The sequence below is a fragment of the Pediculus humanus genome, genomic scaffold (genome assembly GCF_000006295.1).
Source record: "Pediculus humanus corporis 1103172107665 genomic scaffold, whole genome shotgun sequence".
Lineage (NCBI taxonomy): Eukaryota > Metazoa > Arthropoda > Insecta > Psocodea > Pediculidae > Pediculus > Pediculus humanus.
Genome location: NW_002987274.1, coordinates 197,118 through 218,357, shown reverse-complemented (window position 1 = coordinate 218,357; position 21,240 = coordinate 197,118). Strand labels below are relative to the sequence as shown.

At 23.3% G+C, this 21,240-nt stretch overlaps 6 protein-coding genes across 6 annotated transcripts in view; 3 read left to right on the top strand and 3 right to left on the bottom strand.

The window, feature by feature from the left end:
- Positions 1-2,185: 2,185 nt before the first annotated feature.
- Positions 2,186-3,175, top strand: Phum_PHUM281670 (ubiquitin-conjugating enzyme E2 variant, putative; the record flags this gene model as incomplete). Its single annotated transcript, XM_002426812.1, has 4 exons — positions 2,186-2,200; positions 2,315-2,336; positions 2,605-2,873; positions 3,035-3,175. The coding sequence occupies 4 exons, from the start codon at positions 2,186-2,188 to the stop codon at positions 3,173-3,175; spliced, it is 447 nt and encodes a 148-aa protein (XP_002426857.1).
- Positions 3,176-4,946: 1,771 nt separating this feature from the next.
- Phum_PHUM281660 (cytochrome c1, heme protein, putative) lies at positions 4,947-6,788 on the bottom strand (the record flags this gene model as incomplete). Its single annotated transcript, XM_002426811.1, has 5 exons — positions 4,947-5,063; positions 5,151-5,399; positions 5,492-5,789; positions 6,317-6,510; positions 6,717-6,788. 5 exons carry the CDS (start codon positions 6,786-6,788, stop codon positions 4,947-4,949), a joined length of 930 nt encoding a protein of 309 aa, XP_002426856.1.
- Positions 6,789-7,126: 338 nt separating this feature from the next.
- Positions 7,127-12,378, top strand: Phum_PHUM281650 (protein FAM61A, putative; the record flags this gene model as incomplete). Its single annotated transcript, XM_002426810.1, has 9 exons — positions 7,127-7,247; positions 7,780-7,928; positions 8,071-8,353; positions 10,720-10,870; positions 10,967-11,106; positions 11,258-11,479; positions 11,592-11,702; positions 11,889-12,059; positions 12,308-12,378. The coding sequence occupies 9 exons, from the start codon at positions 7,127-7,129 to the stop codon at positions 12,376-12,378; spliced, it is 1,419 nt and encodes a 472-aa protein (XP_002426855.1).
- Positions 12,379-15,626: 3,248 nt separating this feature from the next.
- Phum_PHUM281640 (alcohol dehydrogenase, putative) lies at positions 15,627-16,906 on the bottom strand (the record flags this gene model as incomplete). The annotated part of the gene is made up of 5 exons (XM_002426809.1): positions 15,627-15,768; positions 15,857-16,011; positions 16,091-16,486; positions 16,576-16,664; positions 16,900-16,906. The coding sequence occupies 5 exons, from the start codon at positions 16,904-16,906 to the stop codon at positions 15,627-15,629; spliced, it is 789 nt and encodes a 262-aa protein (XP_002426854.1).
- A 439-nt stretch (positions 16,907-17,345) lies between these two features.
- On the top strand, positions 17,346-20,403 carry Phum_PHUM281630 (uncharacterized protein; the record flags this gene model as incomplete). Its single annotated transcript, XM_002426808.1, has 10 exons — positions 17,346-17,520; positions 17,681-17,776; positions 17,858-18,092; positions 18,236-18,347; positions 18,545-18,679; positions 18,873-19,086; positions 19,292-19,410; positions 19,502-19,666; positions 20,071-20,236; positions 20,387-20,403. 10 exons carry the CDS (start codon positions 17,346-17,348, stop codon positions 20,401-20,403), a joined length of 1,434 nt encoding a protein of 477 aa, XP_002426853.1.
- A 590-nt stretch (positions 20,404-20,993) lies between these two features.
- The window catches only part of Phum_PHUM281520 (uncharacterized protein), a gene marked incomplete at both ends in the record, with an annotated part of 421 nt that continues 174 nt past the window's right edge, over positions 20,994-21,240 (bottom strand). Inside the window, one exon of the mRNA XM_002426807.1 lies at positions 20,994-21,169. Within this exon, the coding sequence (XP_002426852.1) occupies positions 20,994-21,169 (176 nt within the window). The remainder of the gene's footprint in view (positions 21,170-21,240) is intronic.

The window sequence follows — 21,240 nt, the reverse complement described above, 5'->3', positions numbered from 1 at the left end:
GCAAGATAATTGTATAATTAAATATTATCATAATTAAAAGTTGATTTCTTACTTTGGCTCATATTTATTCAGGGGAAAAAAATAATAAAACTTACAATGGTAAAATAATAATAATTAATAGAAAAAAAAGCATTTTTTGTAAATTTTTTTTTAATTACAAATCAATCGACAAAAGGAAAAGAATAAATTTAACATATAAATTGTATCATACAATATTAATAATACTTGTTTTTGACTTAAGGCTTTAAATTGTTAAAATATTTTATTTTTCTTCAAGTATCTTTGGAAATTTTCAATTTGAATTTTTAAACGAAACTTTAAGGGTTAATTAAAATAAATCATTAAGTCCTAGGCAAAAAAATTAAAATAAATTATGCATTATCAGGAAACATTAAAAATTGTATTCAGTATGAAAAATAATTGTGGAAATGTAAAATAATAGTCTGAAAACACACATTTCTTGAGTAAATATTAAAATATGAATAAAAGCCAATGTTTTATTCCAACTTTTGGTTGCATTTTTGAATTTTTTATTACTAAGCCAGTGAGTATGCTTTAAAATCTATAAATAGAGATTAAATATCGAAAACGTTATGCAGAAATTATTCTTTTACAAAAATTTATTTGCCTCAAACTATGAAATCAGAGAGCTTTACATTTATTATACTCAGTTAAATAATTTTTTTTAACTTTTTTGACATGAAGAGACATGCCATTAAATTCAGAACAAACTGAGCCAGGTATGACGACACCGATAGTCTGTTAACACAAAAGAAAAGAAAATGTAAAATAAAACGAATTACTTCTTAACATTAGTTTTTTCTTTTTAACGAACAGATGAAAATTTAAAAACGCACAAAAAAAATTATTTACAATAACACCACTAAGTAAAATAATCACATAATTCAAACAAAAACAAATCGACACCCACAAAATGGTGGCTAACGACAACAATTCACCTAAAGTAAAAAATTTACAAATGTTGCCGCAATATTTTTCAAAAGTTGGCTATGATTTTTTTCCCGCTAATTATTTTTGCATCTTACTAAAATATATTAAATGCAGCCTTTAATATTTAATTATTGTTAAATATTTACGTAATAGTAATGATTTAATGAAAATAAACAATTAAAATTTACTTTATTTTTTTTAAATTTTAATTTTTAAAAATATAAATACTTAATAAAAAGTATCATTACCTAACTTTTTCGGTTAAAGGATTTTCATTATGTCTATGTTTCCGAATTGAAAATATATTTAGCGAGTTTGGTTTTTATTTATTACAAAGAAAAACTTTTACGTATAATTTCAATTTTAAAAAAAAGAACTTTAAAACAATTGTCGAATAAAAGTAATTTTAATTCAAAAACATAAAAATTCATTAACTTTTACTCATTTTACCGGAAGCTTTAAAGTCGTCAATGTCATTCTTATAAAGGAGGCTTCGGCATTTAGCATGGCCTTACTAATCCGCCATTTTCTTTTTGGTCTAGGTTCCTGGAATAGGATTTGAATAAGTCTGGTGATCACATTTTCTATTGCTATCGCAAAATTGTCTTATTAAAAACTTCAAATTAACAAAAAGTGTTTTAATTAGTTTAGCTTAATAGTTAATTATGGCTGCCCCAGGTGGCGGTGTGGGTGAGTATTTAATTAAGATTTCAATACCGACAATTTTTTTTTTAATTTTAGAAATTGTGTAATAATGTAATGAATTAATTTTTAAAATCTTAAAAGTATTTTTTTATAAAAATTATTAAAGATTTTTAATTTTATGCATAATTAATGAATTGTTTTTATTATTGAAGGTCACCCCACCCTTAATACTTTCTGAGGCAATACTTAAAAAAATAATTCTTGTTCAAAATAACGTAACAACTTATAAAATATTTTATTAAATTTATTAATTCTGTATTTTTATTTGAATCATAAAATTTTAACAAGGACGCTATTTTTTACTTTTATGTCATAAAAGCTTCATTCTAAAGTTTAAAATTTTAATAATCATAAGATTAACATTATTTTACTTACTAATTTTATTATACAAGTTTTTAATAACTAATTTTAATATGTGTAAAATTGTTTAAAAAATTTAAAAAATTCAAATTCTCACCATTGTAATTAAACCTCAACATTTTTAGAGCCTTTCCTATAATCCTTTCAGATAAAGGAAGAATGCACGGAGATGGACATGATGTCGGTATGTTCCTTTCTTTCTATTTTTTCCAACCTTAAAACAATCTTTGTTAATGGAAAAAGTCAATATAGGTAATCCTAAACATGCTATATTTCTTTTTTCATTTTTTTTTTGTAGTTCCTTCATTGTTTTATGTTGGGTAATTTACCTTTTTAAATTTATAAATCTCATAACTATTAAATACAATTAAATTAACCAAACCTCATTATTTTTTTTTCCAATTTTCTTAGATCTGATGATGTGTAGCAGAAAGTTTTTTTTTTTTTTTTTTTTACAACCAAGTAAAAAAGTTTTGAAGCTAATTAATACCTTTAATTCCTTATTTTTTTTATTAAAAATTTATGCTTTTAATAATTGAATTATTATTTTTTAAATTTAGGTATTTTTTTAAAATGTTTTTTTTTCAGTGGTTCCTCGTAATTTTCGACTGTTAGATGAGTTAGAACAAGGTCAAAGAGGAGTTAGTGATGGTACAATTAGCTGGGGATTAGAAAGTGATGACGATATGACATTAACTCATTGGACTGGAATGATAATAGGACCTCCAAGGACTCCATATGAAAACAGAATGTATAGTTTGAAAATTGAATGCGGGAACAAATATCCTGATGAACCTCCTGTTGCTAAGTTTATTTCTAGGATTAATATGATTGGTGTCAATAACTCAACAGGAGTAGTAAGTATTTCATTAAAACAGTGATTATCATTTAGTGATTATAGAAACACTAATTTTATAACATAAGTTAGCATAATATCGATGTAATTTAGTAATCATGTTTCTGTTATATCGGTGTATTCTGTAAAAAAAAAAAAAAAAAAAAAAAACCCAATTTTCAGGTTGATAGTAGAAGTATTCCTGTGTTAGGGAGATGGCAGCGCGATTATACTATTAAAAATGTACTTGAAGAACTTCGAAGGCTGATGACACTTAAAGAAAATATGAAATTAACACAACCCCCAGAAGGAAGTTCATTCTAGCACACTTACTAACTTTACTCGCTGGTAATTAATTTATATTTATAATAATAATAATAATAATAATGAATTAAAAACAGGTAAAAATAATTTTTTTTTTTTAAAAATAAAATTGCAACTTATTAATGTAATTCTTTTTTTTTATGTTATGTTAAGTGAATTCGAAAGGCTTCCATTCATACATGAAGCAGAACCTTTGTCATTTATTTGTATCAAGAGAATATTTTAATGGTCAGTTGTAGTTTGTGGATCTCCACTTGCATGATTAAAATATAAAAATGAAAAATAAAAAAAATTAAAAATAAACTTTATTAAAATTATTTTACATTAGTTTTAATTTAATAAAAGTGAATTGAATATTATGAATAAGACAAAAATATGATATTTTTTTTTCATTTTTTTTTTTTTTTTAAGTTTTTATATTATTGGTAAATGAAAAAAATAAAAATGATAGGCAAGTCATAGCAGAACAAAATAAAAAAATATTTTCAATGTTTCATTTATAAGGAAGACAATAAAAAAAAAAAAAAAAGAAATTTATGGTAATAAAATATGATTAAAATAAAATTTTTTATTATTTTTTCAGCATGGATATTTTGAATGAATAATTTTAAAAGAAAAATAATAAAATCACTGAGTGAATATGTAGTAACCTTAATTGCAATAATTTGTAAATTATCATTTTATAAATGTTTCTGTATTACAAAAATATAAACTTTAATTCAAAATAAAAAAAAAAATGTTTTAATTTACCCATAATCTAATTTAGTTTTTCCAATAAGCCAAAAATAAAATTGTATCATATTTAATTTTTTTTTTTTTTTTTATAATTGAATCGAATGAGTAAAATCTCGAATGAAGTTGATTTAAAATGATGTTGAACCACAATTCAATTTAAGTCAGTGCCGTTTTATATATGTAATCAGTGAATATTCTCAATTAAATGTAATATTATCAAGAGAACATTCTTATAATATTGAAAAGTTAAAAAAATTTAAATATTTTTTTATAATATATAAATTTTTATTTATTCGAATAATACACAAATGAATTATTACAATCACAAGTTGAAATTAATCTTCGACTATATTTTTCAATAGGCTTTCAAAACTTACAACGTATAAATACTGAATAAAGTCCTATTCATTATTATTAATAATAATAATCATAAATAAAAAAGTAATTAGACGCAGAAGAAAAATAATTTAAAATGAAATTTTTTAAACCCCCAAAATTATACTATTTTAAATTTTTACATAAAAATTTAGCAATTAGACTTAGGTATTCAGAAATTTTGATTTCTAATAAGCATGATGAACTATCTCTTGTATAGACAACAATTATTATTATTGTATTTTAATAATGTATTTTGTACATACAAGTTTACACAAAAATAATATATAAAAAAAATATTTCGACTTCAAGTTCAACACATAAAACTAATAAAAATTACACCATTACTGATAAAATACATTGTTAAGGAATCAAAATAAAAAATAAAAAACAATGTAAACTAATCATGTATATTTACACATCCAAATAATCATTCCTGAAATAAATAAGCTTTATAACTACAACTTTTGTATTTGGTTAGATTGAATAATAAAAAAAAAAAAAAAAAAAAAAAAAAATTAACGAGACTAAATTTGTTGTCGGATTGATCAATTATTTAATGAGGAGTTTTTCACGAAAATAAAATGTACTGATTTGTTTCACCATGCCTATATTACAAGCTTTTTCCAACTTTTCTTTTAGAATTTTATCTAATTATTATTTATTTTAACCGCTTAGCAGGTGGATGAATTACAATCTTTCTAGTTTTAAGACTTGTCCATTTTACTCTTTTGTAGTATAAAACACATAAAAATGCTATCGGTGTAAACAAAGCAACCTGAAAAAAATTTATATTTAAAAGAATTTAAAAACAAAAAAAAAAAAAAAAAACATTTTATAAGAGGTGTATTTATTTTGTCAATACCTTAAGAAGTAATAGTTTTCGTTCATCAATGTTAGGTTCAGATGACCACCTTAGAAAAGCACTAACATCCTTTGCCAATTGAGATGTTGTTGCTGGAGTACCATCTTCATACTCAATTATATCATCATAAAGTGCTTTAGCCATACTTATATTTCCACCAGCAAAATAAACATTGTAGTGTTGCCCTTCTGGTACAACATGACCAGCTGGGGCATCAAAATAACCAGTTAACAGATGAAACAAATAATTCTAGAATAAAAAAAAAAAAAAAAAAAAAAAAATTTATTTTACATCATTATTTAAATGTGATTAGCCTAAAATACTAATTGATAAATTTTTACATCTTTTCCATGTCTTGCAGATGAAATCAATGTTAAATCAGGAGGATAGGCTCCATTATTGGCAGCTCTAGCAGCTTCTTCATTTGGATATGGACTGGGAAAGTAATCACTAAGTTTTCCTGGTCTCATAAAGTACTCTCCCACATCATTAGGACCATCTTTAATTTGGACATCAAATGCTTCTGCTTTAGCTTCATCTTCAGTATGAGTGACCCCAACTAATCGACGATAAGGTAAAAATTTCATACTATGACATGCTGAACAAACTTGTTTGTAAACTTCATAACCCCTTCTTAAACTATTAAAAGTAAAATTAAAAAATTTTTAACTGAATTATACAATATAAAATCTAAAAAAAAAAAAAAAAACTTAATATTGTTATATTAAGTTTTTTTATAATAAGCAAATTTTCAATGAATGTTTATGAAACTGAACAACATAAATCTGATCTAAAACATTTTTACTGTATGTAAAATTAAAAACAAAACTAAAAAAAATTCAGAAATTAGATTTTACTACTTTGTGAAGTAATAGTTCAAAATTTAATAACAATAATAATTTTTCAACTTGCAAATTAAAATTATAAAAAGATTTTACAGCAAATAAATGTAAAAATTTAACAATTTTTCTGTTTTTTATTCATTCTTTTTAATGCATATTACATTACTTAGCTTATGGAGAAAAAATTGTGAGAAAATTTCGAGTAATAGATTTTTATTTTAATTATTAGATCTGATTTGAATAAATAAATTTAGAATTAATTTTAAATTAAAATTTGCAAAGTAAGTTACATGGAAATAAACTTTAGGTCTTAAACTATTTTACCTTGCATGATCAAATGAAGAAAAAAGACCAGAATGGGGCCATGGCATTTTTGGAGGATGAGCAACTAAATCACTAGCTTTGACTGAGATATCTAGTGCATACATCAATGCTCCAGCACCACCAGCCAACACACCAACAGTTGCTATCAAGTGATTTCGACTTTTTGTCCATGATGACGTAGACAAATTCGCAGCCTTAAATAAAATTTAGTACAAGTAAAATATTTTTCTAAAAATTTTAATAGGAAAACAAAAAAAAAAGGTGCATATTTCAAGTATAAAAACAAGACGACAATTTTTTTTCGCATATAAAAATTTTATTATTTAGTTAAAAATTTTTATATTTCAAAACTGACATCTTAAAACAATTTTTTAAATATATAAAGAATTAAATAATTTACCTGCTGCAAATAGTTGCTATTTCTAGATTGCAATATTCGAGGGTTATAGATTCTTCCAACAGCGGCGGCCATGTTGCAATGATGAAAAAAAGTTGAGAAACTTAAAATTAAAAGTAAAATTAAAAATTTTTTAAATTAATTTATTTTTTAAATAAATATTTTTTTATTTAATTATTAAAATTTTTAAAGCTATTTTTTATGGTTAAAAATTGACAAATTTTTTTTTTTCAACTTTCAAACACTGCATTGACGATTTCACTGACGATTTCCTGTAGCGACTTTCCGATTGTACTTCATTTTCAACGTCGCCATCGGCCGCCATTTGCTAGTTTGTGAAAAGGAGTTCATCCGTTAATGTAAAATTTTTTCATGGTTATCTCGGGCATCCGGTGACATCAATTATTTTAAAAATGAGTGCTCAAATGCCAGAACTTGGTAGTAAAATTACTTTAATTTCTAAAGCGGATATTCGTTACGAAGGTCGATTATTTACCGTTGATCCACAAGAATGTACAATTGCCCTAGCTAATGGTAAGGGAGATTTATTGTTTACAATTTTTTCAGTATCTCTAAAGTGAGATAATAAGCTTATTAATTTTTAAGTATATTTTATTTGTTTTTTCACCTATTTAGTGATTAAATTACAGTATATAAAAAATTTTCAATTGGACGTATTCAGCTGGTGGCAGGATATTTTGTTGACAAGACTTGTCTTAACAGAAATAATCCTGCTTTGTTTCATTATACATTACGTTTGATTTTTTTTCTTTAATTTTTTTTATTAATTTTAATAAAGCATATTGTTGATCATTAATGATTTGTTTAAATTTAAGTTTGGAATTTGTTTTTATTTTTCTAAACTTAAGATTTTTAAATATTGCTAGAGTATATTTTTATTCAGCCATTTTAATGGTAATCAGTAAATGGTTTGATTTTTTAGAATGTGTTGGTTTTATGCTAAATATCGTTTCAATGATATAATCTTGTAATTTTTATTTGTTTTTTTTTTTATTCACAAATGCAGTATTTTATATTTTAGTTTAATTTAATCGATTTATTTCAGTTCGCTCATTCGGAACAGAAGATAGGGAAACTCAGTATCCTGTTCCGGCCCAGAGTCAAGTGTATGATTACATACTTTTTAGAGGATCTGATATTAAGGATATAAGAGTTGTTACTACTCAAATACCAAATGATCCTGCAATTGTTCAGGTATTTTCATTAAGTAAAGTAACTTCACAAATAAAAAAGTTTAAATATTTAACATATTGTTTCTTTTTTTTGTTTTTTTTTTTTTTATAAATGTAAATTTGTACTGTAGTATATTATAAATTTTGCAAAAAATTTGTTAAAGCTTGTTCCTCCAACCATTAATCAACAGCCTGGCTATCAAACTCAAGCATTTAGTCACCCTGTCATGGGGTCGTCATTGTCTCAGTACCCTGGATATGGTGGAATGGGTGGTATGCCATCTGGTAACATAGGACTTCAAAGAGCACCTGGCCCACTGCTAATGCAACCAAGTGAGTTAGGATCTACTGGGTCTGCTTCTGATCCACCCCAGTCAGAGGGCCCTACCCCTTCATTACAAACCTCTAATGTTCCTATTGGGCCTCTCTCAATTGACAAAGAACAAGGTAAACTGATTTTGCAAACTTTGTTACCTTTTGCTTTATAAGTAAAATAGGATTTGCATCACTATAGTTAGCTTGCTTATGCTTTCATCTGGCCTTTACTGCAGCTTTATACTTTTAAAGGGATTTCAATTTTATTATTATTACCATACTTTATCTTGAGAAATATATAAGCACTTTAAAAATTCAATTGAGAACTTTATCAAAAGCTCTTGTTTCAAATCAATTTTATATAAATTTATTAACATAAGCTTTCAATTTTACAGCTTGTATAAATAAAATAATGTTTACTCGAGGGTGTAATTCTGAACGATAATTTTTAAATTTAGACATATCGAATTTTTTTTAAACTTAGGGGTAACTTCTCACTAATGCTTTTGTTGTTAGTTAAATATGATTGAAATATGTAAAGTGATTACTTAATTTTAGCATAATTTATTTTTAAAAAAAAATATTATTAACTATTTTTTAAGAAAGGTAGAATAATGATAACTTAACTTTTGTGGTGATGTAGACTTTTGTATCAAACTGGCAACTTATTTTCCTCCTTTAATTTTTTACATATAAGTTAACATTCTATTACCCTAATAAAAAGATAAATTGCTTTTTACCCAAAATTTCTTATGTAAAGTTTTTATTTCGCGGTTTTATTATTCTAAAATTCGACAGATGCTAATTTATTGTATATATTTGCTTTTTTGAAAAGCTTTAAAAAATTATTTTTAAATTTGAAAAGAATAGTTTTAATAATTAACATTTAATTTCATTACAAATTCATTTTAAAATGTTCTTTTATCAAAAATAAATCTATTTAAAATTTTTTGAAAATTTTATAAAATATTTCAAGTATAATGCAGTAAAAGTCCAGAATGAGTTGTTTGCCTGCTGCTTTAAAGCTTCGAACATTGCTGCTTGCATTAATTAATAATTTTTTTTTTTTTTTTTTTTTTTACATATTAGTTGGTATTTAGAAGACTTAATTTGAAACATTTGGAGTCTTTGTAATAAATTGCCAATCTTTTTTTTTTTTTTTTTTTTTTTTTTTTTTTTTTAATTGAAAAAAAATTTAAATAAATTTTCGAATAGAGGTCTAGCTAAATAATGCGTTTGCTTTGTGCCGCGGATTGATAATGACAGATATTATGAGCAAGTATATAATTTTTTAACTACTTATTAGTATTAGCTTATAACAAAAATTTTTAAATAATGTGCAATGTTCAGATACTTAGCAAAATCAGTATACAATGTGTTTTTTATATATATTTATTTATTTAATTTAATTTTTTTTTTTTTTTAAATGTTTTTCTCCTCTTATTAAAAATATTTATATTTTATTACTTGCTTCTAGTTGATTAAAAATAATAATAATTTCTTGAATTTTTTTTCTTTTTTCTCTTTTTAATTTTGGTTTAGTTAGTGGTATGTATGTATGTATGTATGTATGTCTCTTTTATTATTATTATTATTATTATTATTATTATTATTATTTCACAAATATTTTTCTTTGTAATTCTTGTTTTTTCTTGTTAATTTTTGTCTTGGTATGTCTTTTTTTCCTTTTTTTGTTAAATGTTATACATTTGTGTTTAATTTTTTTTTTTATTTGTTATCATATGTTTTATTATTATCATCATCATCATAAAACAGTAAACTATTTTAATTGTATACCTGATTTTATTTTGAAGGAAAAAAAAGGTGATGCTGGTATAATTATTGCATATGATAACAGGTTCATTAATCAATTTTTTTTTTTTTTTTTTGTTATTTTAATTTTAAAAAAAAAAAAAAAAAAAAAACTAAATTTTTTAACGTATCTTCTGCTTTTTTTTTTTTTTTTTTTAATGAATTTGAATTGATAAAATTGTTGTTTGCTTTTTGATTTATGTAATTAACATTATAAGCGAATATCAATTTTTTTCCCTGCGATCCCCTAATGTTAATTTATTAATTTTTAAAATGTATTATTATTATTATTATTTTTTGACCATAATTTTCATTTTATAAAAAAAAAAAATTTTTTAATATTACCTTCTACAATACCTGTCATTCGCATAAAATTAATAATTAATAATATTTGAAATATTTCAAAAGACTAGAAAGCAATGTAACGGATAATTTAAATTAAATTATATTATTTTATTTATTTACCATAATTTTTTTTTTTTTGTTTAGCTATAAATATTTATTTGTTAATTACAATCTTAATTGATACTTTTTTTTTTTTTATTAAAAATTTTACGTAGTACTTAACCTTTGTTTGAGTGTATAAAAAAATTCGTACCGTTGTTAATGTCACGTAGGGACCCTCTTTATTACTCTCTTATTTCTTGGGGCATTTCTGCAAATTTAGTTTTTAGTTTCTGTCTTAGATCTTATTGGAGGAGTTTCGCGTTTTACGACGCCCAGCGTGACCAGGAAAAGTCCGACCAATGATCAAGGGACGCAGGTCAACAATTCTCCAGCAAGAGATGACCACAAAAAACCCCGCCCTATACAACCTCCTCAAAGGGATAGAGATGGGTGGGTGATAATAATTAAAAATTTTTGCTTTTTTGTTTTGTTTTTTTTTTTTTTTTATTTTAAATTAATTATTTTTTTTTAAAAAAAAAAAAAAAGTTCTCGTCGAGACAACCAAGTTTACCATGGCGGTCAAGGCTATCAAAGAGACAAGGACTATCAAGGAAATAGAAGGGATTACCAAACTCGCGATAGGGGAGATTATCAAAACCGCGATCAATATGCTTATCAAAGAAGGGGTAACAGAACCCGTGATAATCAACAACGTGATGACAGAGATCAAAGGGACCATCAAGTATGCTCCTGGCTTTTAATCATTTTTTTTCTTTTCGAAAATTTTATTTTAAAAAAAAAAAAATTAAATTATTATTACTTGATGATGTTCTGTAGAATCAAATCGATCTGGAAGTGGTGGAGGTTTTAGAATGCAGCGAGGTAACTTAAGGCAAAGCGGTAATCGTTCTCGTGGTCCTCCGAAGCATTACAATCGACCTGGTGGTCCAACCACTAAAAAAACTACTCTTAAGTTTGACGGTGATTATGATTTTGACAAAGCAAACACCGAATTCGAAGAACTTCGAAATCAATTGGTCAAAGTCAAAATAAGTAACGGTGAGGAATTTTTTTTTTTAAAAAAAAAAAAAAAAAAAAAAAAAAAGTATTATAAAAGTTGTAGTATTGTCGATAAGATAAAAAAAAATTATCGATTGATTTATTTCAATAGGATCCGATACGGGCAATAAAGTAAATGGTGAATCCGATAAAAAAGACGATTCGGGAAATGAAACGGGAGCAGGAGAAAATGAGCAAGAAGAAGAATCTATTCCAGAGCCTTGTTACGATAAATCCAAAAGCTTTTTCGATACTATATCATGCGAGGCTGTTGAAAGAAGCAAAGGGTAAAAAAAAAAAAAAAAGAAATTTTAATATTTTCCTTTTCAAATATTTTTTATTTTTATTTTTTTTTTTCCTATTCTAAAAGAAATTTTTTTAAATTTTAAAAGGAGATTACAACGCACAGATTGGCGTACGGAACGAAAATTAAATTCTGAAACTTTTGGTGTTGCATCAGCCCGACGTGGAGCATTTAGAGGACGTGGTTATTACGGTGGACGAGGATACAATAGACCGCAAGGAGGGTTTAGGCCACGTGGACCTCCGAGAACTGAAAGAAACAGTAATTCAGTCGAAGGTAAACCACAGAATGCAACAGAAGAAGCAAATAGCTTGTAAAAAGAAAGAAAAAAAAAAGAAAAAAGAAAAAAAGAGTGAAAGCAAAAAGTTTGTCTTCAAAAAATATAGATATATATATATAAAAAAAAAAGAAAAAAAAGGAATTAAAAAAATTTTTTTTTAGCAAGTAATTAAAAAGGTGGAAAAGAAAGAAACCAAAAAAAAACATGCTAATATACATTAATGTGTAATGAATGTCGAAAAAAGAAAATGGTTCGAAAGAAAAAGGAAAAGAAACAACTTGTAAAAGTATTAAAAGACAGGAGATGTTCTTTTAAGTTGCTATTAGTGAAGCAGTTGTTTTATTTTAAAAAAATAGGAAAAAATATTTTTTAAAAGAATTTAAGAAGGAAAAAAAAATTAAAAAAATTGAACAAAAGAAAAAAGGAAAATGAAAGTAAGAAAGAGAACTAATTAAATTACGATTTTTTGTTATTTTAGAAAAAAGTATTTTTTTTTTTTTTTTTTTTTTTTTTTTTTCATAATCAATTAGAACGAAATAAGTACAATGAAAAAAAAAAAAATAATATAATTATATATATTTAGAAAAAAAAAGATAGTATTTAAAAAAAAAATTTTTTTTATAAGGAGAAAGGCGATAGAAGAAAGGGAGAGGGGGAGTGTGTGTAAAATTGCATAAAGAAATAGTTGAGAAAAATTATAAAATCTCCCTTTCGAAAAAAAGAAAAGAAATTTCTCTGTTTATTAGTTCCCTTGAAAATGAGGATATAAGTAAAATAAAATATATATATATATATATATTTATTAAGTTAAGGAGCATTAGAGATTGATTGTTTTTCCGAGGAAAAAAAGAAAAATGAAAGGAAAGAAAAAGGAAAGAAAGAAAAAGAAAAGGAAAAGGAAAAAAAATTAACAAAACTTATATAGTTGGCATTTAATGTAATTATTTTTTTTTTTTTTAAAAATATGGAAATCTGGTATTTATTTCTACGATGTGATTGTTTTTTTTTTTTTTTTTTGGGCGATTTTAAAAATGGCCACATTTGTTGAATATATTGTTTCCATAGAATTTTCAATTTTTCATATAAGAAAATATTGTCTCGTTCTTTATTTTATTTTATTATTATTATTATTATTATTTTTTTTTTTTTATTTTGTTTCGTGAATTTTTTTTTATAATAATAAAGAGATATCTTTTAGATATCGATCATTAATAATTTTTTTTTTTTTTTTTTTTTATTAGTTGTGCTTCATAAATAATGATGATGATAATAATACAACAAACAAACAAACAAGTTAATAACGATTTAACTTTTTTTTTTCTTTTTTTTTTTAACTAATCGTATGTTGATTTAATTTTATATATATATATATTTCTGAAACCTGGAAATAGGGAGGGAGGGAGGGAAAGGGATAGGGAAACAAATTAAAATATATATATTTATATATATTAAAATAATTTGTCTTAAAAGACTTTTAAGTTGTGATTTGCACGTGATTATGTGTGATAGTGAATCGATTTAGAAAAAGGAAATATATATCAAAGGTACTTTTTTCTTGTCGTAAAGTGTAATAATAAATTTTTATTTAAAAAAATCGGGAAAAATGATTTTCCGATTGAGAAAATTTGTCTCTTCTAATTTTTCTTATTGCATGACTCGATTATTAGAGGTTTTCGCATTTTTTTTTTCACGTTGTACATCTTAATTCAAAATTGATTTTTCATAATTTTAATTATAAGTTTAGAAAAATTATTAATAATGAATTATTAAAAAAATTTTTTTTTTTTATTTAACACGCTTTTACATTAATTAAATAATAATAATAATTATTATTTTTGACAATTTATTGAATGCTTATTTTAAAAAAAAATTCAAACGGTTCCCTCCCCCCTCAAATTATTAATAAAAAATTTTTTATCGAGTATTCAACGAATTGTCATTTATTATTATTATTATTATTATTATAAATAAAAAAAGAGTAATTTGCAAAACTTTTTTTATTTTTTTAATGCTTACATATTGATATTTTATAAATAAATAAATTTTAAAAAAATAAGAAAAAATCTTTTTTAAATAAAAATAAAAAAATTAATTAGTTTTTTGTTTATTTCTCAACAAACTGAGTTTTTATTATTATTAAAATAAATAAATAAATAATAAATAATAATAATAATAAATTTAGTAAATCCATAGTGATAACTAAACAATAAATAATAAATATTAGAGGTTTTTTAATAATAAAAATATTTTCGTAAATAATTAAATTAATTTTAATTATATATATATATATAGTATAATATAATATTAAATGATAATAATAATAGTTGTACTATCTTAATATAATAATAATAATAATAATAATAATAAGGAGAAAAAAAAAATGTTTTTGAATTTAACCCGTGGAAAAGTATAAAGAAAAGAAATTTTAAGTGATGATAAGTATGAGACTGAATGTACATACAAAATTAATTACCTTATGATTTTATTATTTTATTATTATTATTATTATAATTATTATAAAAAATTTCGGCTGAAAAAATCGTCCGCAAACATTTTTTTATTTTATTTTATTTTACTTTTTATTACAAAAAAATAAATTTTTATCTTAAGGAAAAAAAAATAATAATAATAATAAATTTATTGATGTGATAATTAATTAGTTGTAAATAGGTAAAAATTATAGATTAATAATAATAATAATAACAATAATAATTTAGTTATAAATTAAATGGAATCAATTAGTGGTGTGTAATTGAGTAAAAAAAAAAAAAAAAAAAAAAAATTTTTAATTATAGTTTACAATGTACAGTAATAAAAAAGAAAAAAGTTTTTGTATTTGTCATTCTAATAATACATAAAATTATTATTATTATTATTATTTTTATTAAATCGCTGTTTATTTATGAATTTTTTCAAAATTTGAAAAATTCATTTTCATTTTTTTTTTTTTTTTACGTTTAAAACCCATCACAAAGAAAAAAAAAGAAAATTTTTTTTTATTAATTAATTATTTAAATAAAATAATTTATAGAATTAAAATAGTTTTTTTTTTTAAATTATATATATTGAATAAAAATAATAAAAAAATTATTATTTTTTCCAATGAGTAAATAAATAAATAAATACTCATGAGTATTAATAAATAATTTTTTTTTTTTTTAAAATATCTACTATAAAAATAATTAAATTATTTTTTAGCATAATTATAATAATGGTTTAGTGTTTTATTATATAATAATAATAATAATAATATTTAATAATTAATTTTTTTTTAAAAAAACCCAATGTAATACTTGTGTTATATAAAATGCTAAACTGTTACATGTAATTTTAAAAAAAAAAAAAAAAAAAATAAGTAAATAAATAAATAATTTTCTTATTAATTAATTTTTTTTTTTTTTTAATACGGGGGGAGTATTACACAGAAAAAAAATTAAGTAAAAAAATTGTATTTGTTTTTATTTATTTAAAATAATCAAAAAATTAAATAAAATTATACCGATAATTGTGTAAATAATGACAAAATAATAAATAAAAAAAAAAAAAAAAATTAAACAATAAATTTAACATAATGGCTGAGGCTGAAGAATATCTTCTTCCCTTGGAAAATTTGCTCTGTGTAATATTCCTTCTTCGCAAATGTAAATTCTACCCGATTTACCGTATTTAATTAAATGTATTATGGCTCTACCAACAACGCTTGCTCTAAAAAAAAAAAAATAATTATTATTATTTATTTATTTATTTTTGTTTTGTGTGTGTGTGTGTGGGTGTGTAATTGTATTATACTCACGGTTGCAATCGACTTCTTTCAAGTGCACAAAGAGTTTTTTTACCCCATTCAAATTCTAAATAGTTGTCAATACCTTTTTCCCATTTTGGAGTTTTTGTAAAACTAGGACATAATCCAATGACTCTAATATTTGTCTTATCGTAATGTATGGAATGCTTAAATAAAATAAATAACAAATTTACATATCTTATTGGGTTTTAAGTGTTTTTTTGGGGTATTTTAAAAAAAACTCACTCCGAAGCATTTGGAAGCGGTGACCAATGCGTGTTTACTAGCGGAAAAAATAGGACTGTTTGGCCAGGGACTGAGACCCATGGTACCACATAAATTAATCACGATGCTATTATTACCATTCATGTATTTAAAAGCTAATAAGATACCACGTAGAGTACCGATGACGTTTGTGTTAAGGGAACCTTCCCAATTTTTATCATCTAAAACTCCGGCACAATTTAAAAGTATGTCAATTTTATTACACGTACTTTTAGCATATAGAAAAATGTCTTCGAATTGTTTTGAACATCTTATGTCGCAAGGCATGTAAATTGCTTTATTCATTCCGAATAAATTACACAAATGTTCAGCTGCTTTATTTCCTTTTTTCTCATCTGGATGAGCCAATAAAACGACCTAAATTTATTTTTATTTTTTAAATTTTATATTAATTAGTAAATAGAAAAAAAAAAAAAAAAAACTATTTAAATATTCTTTTTGTATACTCTGGCTCCGTTATTTAAGAGTTCGTGTGCTGCTGCATATCCGATTCCTGATCCTCCACCTGTGATAATGGCCGTTTTACAAAGTATATCTATTTTCGCATTACGAATATCACCACACGGATCCGAACTAAAATAAATCAATTTTTTTTTTTTTTAAATAAAAAAAAGGAAAAAAATTTTTTTAATTTTAATTTTACTCGTGATAATGATGATCGTTATGGAACGTAACTCACCATCCTGTTTGATTACACATATTTGAAGAAAATCTCATGCATTTTAAATACGGCGAACGATTATATCGTAAAATTTGATAAAGAAATTTACAACCCATTTTTATGCCATTACATAAACATCACTTTTAATTTTGAATTTAAAAAATAAAAAATAAAAAAAAAAGAAAAATTTCACATAAACATTTTTAAATTTTTTTTTTTTTTTTGGTAACTAAAACGATCGGGGAAGAAGACAAAAAAATTTAGGTTGGCTGCGCTGATTTTGTTAATGTAAACATTCAAATAATGCTTGAAGGAAACTTTTAAAATTATTTTTTTTTATTTTTTTAAACGCGGAATTTAATAAATATTCGATAAAATTATTCAAAGTTATTTTTTTTTTTTACATTGTATTTATTTATTAAAAATAATAAATAACAAATATACTTATAAATAAAGCGTTTATTAGTTTTTTATTTAAATAAAAGCAATAATAATAATAAATAAATTTTTTAAATCAATTTTTAAGAATTATAATAAAAGAAAATTTTGTAAACGATGAACTTAAATCCATCAATAACAGATGTTTTTTCAAGTGCAAGCTTTGCAGGACATCATGCAGCAAAAAACAAAAGTACAGATCCTTCAACAGTAACATGGAGTTCGAGAGGAAAAGGAATATACGCTTATATTCTTTCGACATTAAGTTTCACCATAGTTTTGAAATATACAAGTTCATTAATCACTTACGGGAGTAAATTATTATTATTATTATTATTAATAAAAAAGTGATATATATATATAAGATGCGTAATGATATTTATAATAATTATTTGTTTTTTTTTTTTGTTTTCAAGGCATCATAATAATTCCTCATTTGATTTTTGAAGTAGGCGTCGGATTTTCAGTTAGTTTCACGGAAATTTTACTTGGACGTTACGTCACCGGAAGCTTCGTACGAATATACGATATGTGTCCAATGGCAAAAGGTAAAGTTAATTAATTATCATTATCGTTGGTTGTATTTATAATAATTAATTAGTTTTTAGGAATTCTTTATAGCATTTTAGTTGTATCATGCATCGCAATCGGATTTAAATTTCACATAATGGTATATTTATTCAAATATGCGATAACGCTTTTCGAAAGACGGTTAATATGGGAAAGATGCGAAAAACCATGGGCGAAAAAAAATTGTTATTCTTTAACTGGAAATGCGACATATTACAAAATGTGCGTTCAAGAATTCAATGCATCTTATTGTAACGAACTCTATTGGGAATCTTCTGGAATGCAATATTGGAAGTAGGTTTGTTTAAAAAAAAAAAAAAAAAAAAGTAATAGTTTATAACTTTTTAAAGTCGCAAAAAGATGTTACTACTACCACCACTACTACTGCTACTACTACTATTATTATTATTATTGTTAATAAAGAAAAATATTTGTAGGTATGTAGTACTGGATGATTTTAATTTCATACTTTTTAATCTTTTTACATTGTTGGGCTTTTGCATAGCAGTTTTTGTTCTTAATTATAAAGGAATTAGAAGTTTGGAAAAGGTAATTAAAATTTTTTTAAGGAATTATCATTCGTATAAATTTTAAAGTTTTTTATTCATTTTATTTTCTATTCATTTGTTTAAAGAAAACTTTTCATTACTTATTTCTTGGGAACTTATTTTAAAAAAAATTGTTAACATTGTTTTTTTTTTTTTTTTTTCTCGATAAAACTACATTTATAATAATTATTGTTTAAGGCTTTCACATTACTTTTGTGGATTCCAATGTTCCTGTCTGTATTATTAGGAATGATTGCATTTACACGACCAGGTTTTCTTTCTGGAATGGAAAGTTTATGGGTATTCCATTGGGAGAAGTTATTAAACTATGATGTAAATATTCCAATTGAAACAAATATAAAATTAATAAGTATTAGTAGTAAATTATAAAATGAAGAAAAACTGGATGGTGATGATGATGATGATAAATAATGAATTATTTTGTTTTACCAATTTGGATATTTACATCAATTTAACTTTTTTTTTTACTTTTTTCTTGATATAAAATAATGTCATTTATATTTAGTTATGGCTTTCCGCATTTGAAAACACTTTCCTTGTAAACAATAATGGTTTATTTGTATTATCCTTCATATCTTCCCATAGTAATTTTTACGATGATGTCATGTACGACGTTTTGGCTGTGATTTTTTCACATGTATTTTTTGGCTCATTTTTAATTGCCCCAATTTTTAGCGTTTTAAAAGTATATGGAAACGTTCCAATAAAAAATTTTCACGGTACGTAAACCGCAAATAAATTTAAATAATTTAAATTAAATTTTTGTAAATTTTACATATACATATTATATATATATATTCAATGAAATTTTATTTTTAGATTCAATCAATACCTTCGTATCAATGTCTGAGGTTTTTATTTATTACCCGTTTCCAAAATATTTATGGGCTTTTGTTTTCTATATGGAAATGATTTTATTTGAAGTCGGAAGTCAAACTGTATTATGTTTGGCAGTTGTCGAAGCGTTTGTAGAATTAACAGAAAATCGAATTAATATTTATTATGTATCCGGTGGAATGGCAGTTTTGGAATTAACAATGTCGGTTATGGCATTGTTTATCGAGGTAAATTTTTTTTTTTCAATTATTATTTTGTCGACAATATTATTGTTTTTGTTTTTTTTTTTTTTTTTAGGAAGCATTAATTTATCCATTTCAATTTTCTGTCGCGACAAATGTATTATTTTTTTTACTTGTTATTCAATTAGTTTACGGTTATAAAAGATATAATGACAACTTTCATTTTATGATGGGTTATCAGCCTCCATTTATTTTTCATTGTTTGGAAATATCATCGACGGTTATATGCATTGTCAGTTTTAAAATAATATCAATATTTAATTATTTTAATTTGAATTTTATAATAATCGTTTAATACCTTTTTGTTTTTTTTTTTTTTTTTAGTTTTTTTTCGGAGCTACACTTTTCATGCTTCGAACTTTTACTGAAGCGAAAAAAATTGAATATTTATTGCAACTTACCGTACCTATTGCTGTAATGCTATTTTGTTTTTGTTTACAAATTATTTTTGCATATAAAAAAAATGTAAATAGTTTTGTAACTTTTTTTATTTTCCTTTTTTTGCCTTTAAAAACCATCGTAAAAATAAACTTGAAAATTTTTATATATACTTTCATGTTTGATAAATTAAAAAAAAAAAAAAATAATAATAATAATAATAATAATTCAATTTTTTTTTTTTAGGATCTATTACAAGCTTTTAAATATAATGCTTCTTGGGGCCCTAAAGTTCCTCTTTTAAGCAAAAGTAGAGTTGTTTTTAATTCGAAAGACATAACTAAGGAATTTATGTATCGTAAAGAACTTTATAAAAAGCCATTCATGAAAACTAAAGATTTTAGCGACCAATGTGCCATTCATCTTATATAAAAAAAAATTTTTACAAAATTACAAAAGTAATTAGAATTTAAATTTTATGTTTAAATTAAAAAAAAAAAAAACTATAAATTAAAATTATTTATGTGCAATATACAACGTTCAACATTTTTTTTTTTAAAAGTATACTGGGTGTTGTAATGATAATAATAAAAGTAGTAACAAAGTAAAATTACACATAGAATTAATCGCATGATTTCGAGAGACAAATATTAAAACAAAATTTTTTATTTTTTTGCATAAAATACATTCGAAAATAAGATTTTATTTGTTTTTTGAAATGAAAAACAAAAAGATATTTAAAAAAAATATACAAATTGAAATAAATTTTTATAATAAAGTACCAAACAAATTTATTTTTAAATATTAAAAAAAATTTTTTACAAAATTAAATAAATGTATATGTATATATGTATTTATAATAAAGTATAAAATTTATTTATAAGTTAATTTATTTACTTTAATCTATTTTTTTTTTTTTAAATATTATTAATTTGCTCCAGTTTTTTGTAATTAATTTAATATACAAAATTTCATTAGAAAAATCTATTGAAAGTATATGCAATAAATAAATTTACTAAAAATTTTAAATAATTTACTAGTAGTGTGACAAAATATAAGTAAATTTACTAACCGTTTTATCAATGACTATTTTTTCTTAATAATTAATTTAATATCAGGTAAATATCTGTATGTATAATGTAAAAATTATGAATTAAATTACTTTAATCTCAAGATTTATCTTGATGAATTGAAACTATATGTCGTCCAGGTACCATAACTAATCCCAAACCTCTAGGTTCTTCTGTAAAACAATCTTCTTCTCTTAAATATTCACTGCATGATCCTAAAATGACATTGGCATCTCTGTCTGTACATAAAAAAATCCCTATTAAAACTCTTCCATCTGTCATTTTTATTTTTAATGAACCGTTTAAAAGTGATTCAAGTTTTTTTTTCCCAGGTCTTCCGGAGAAG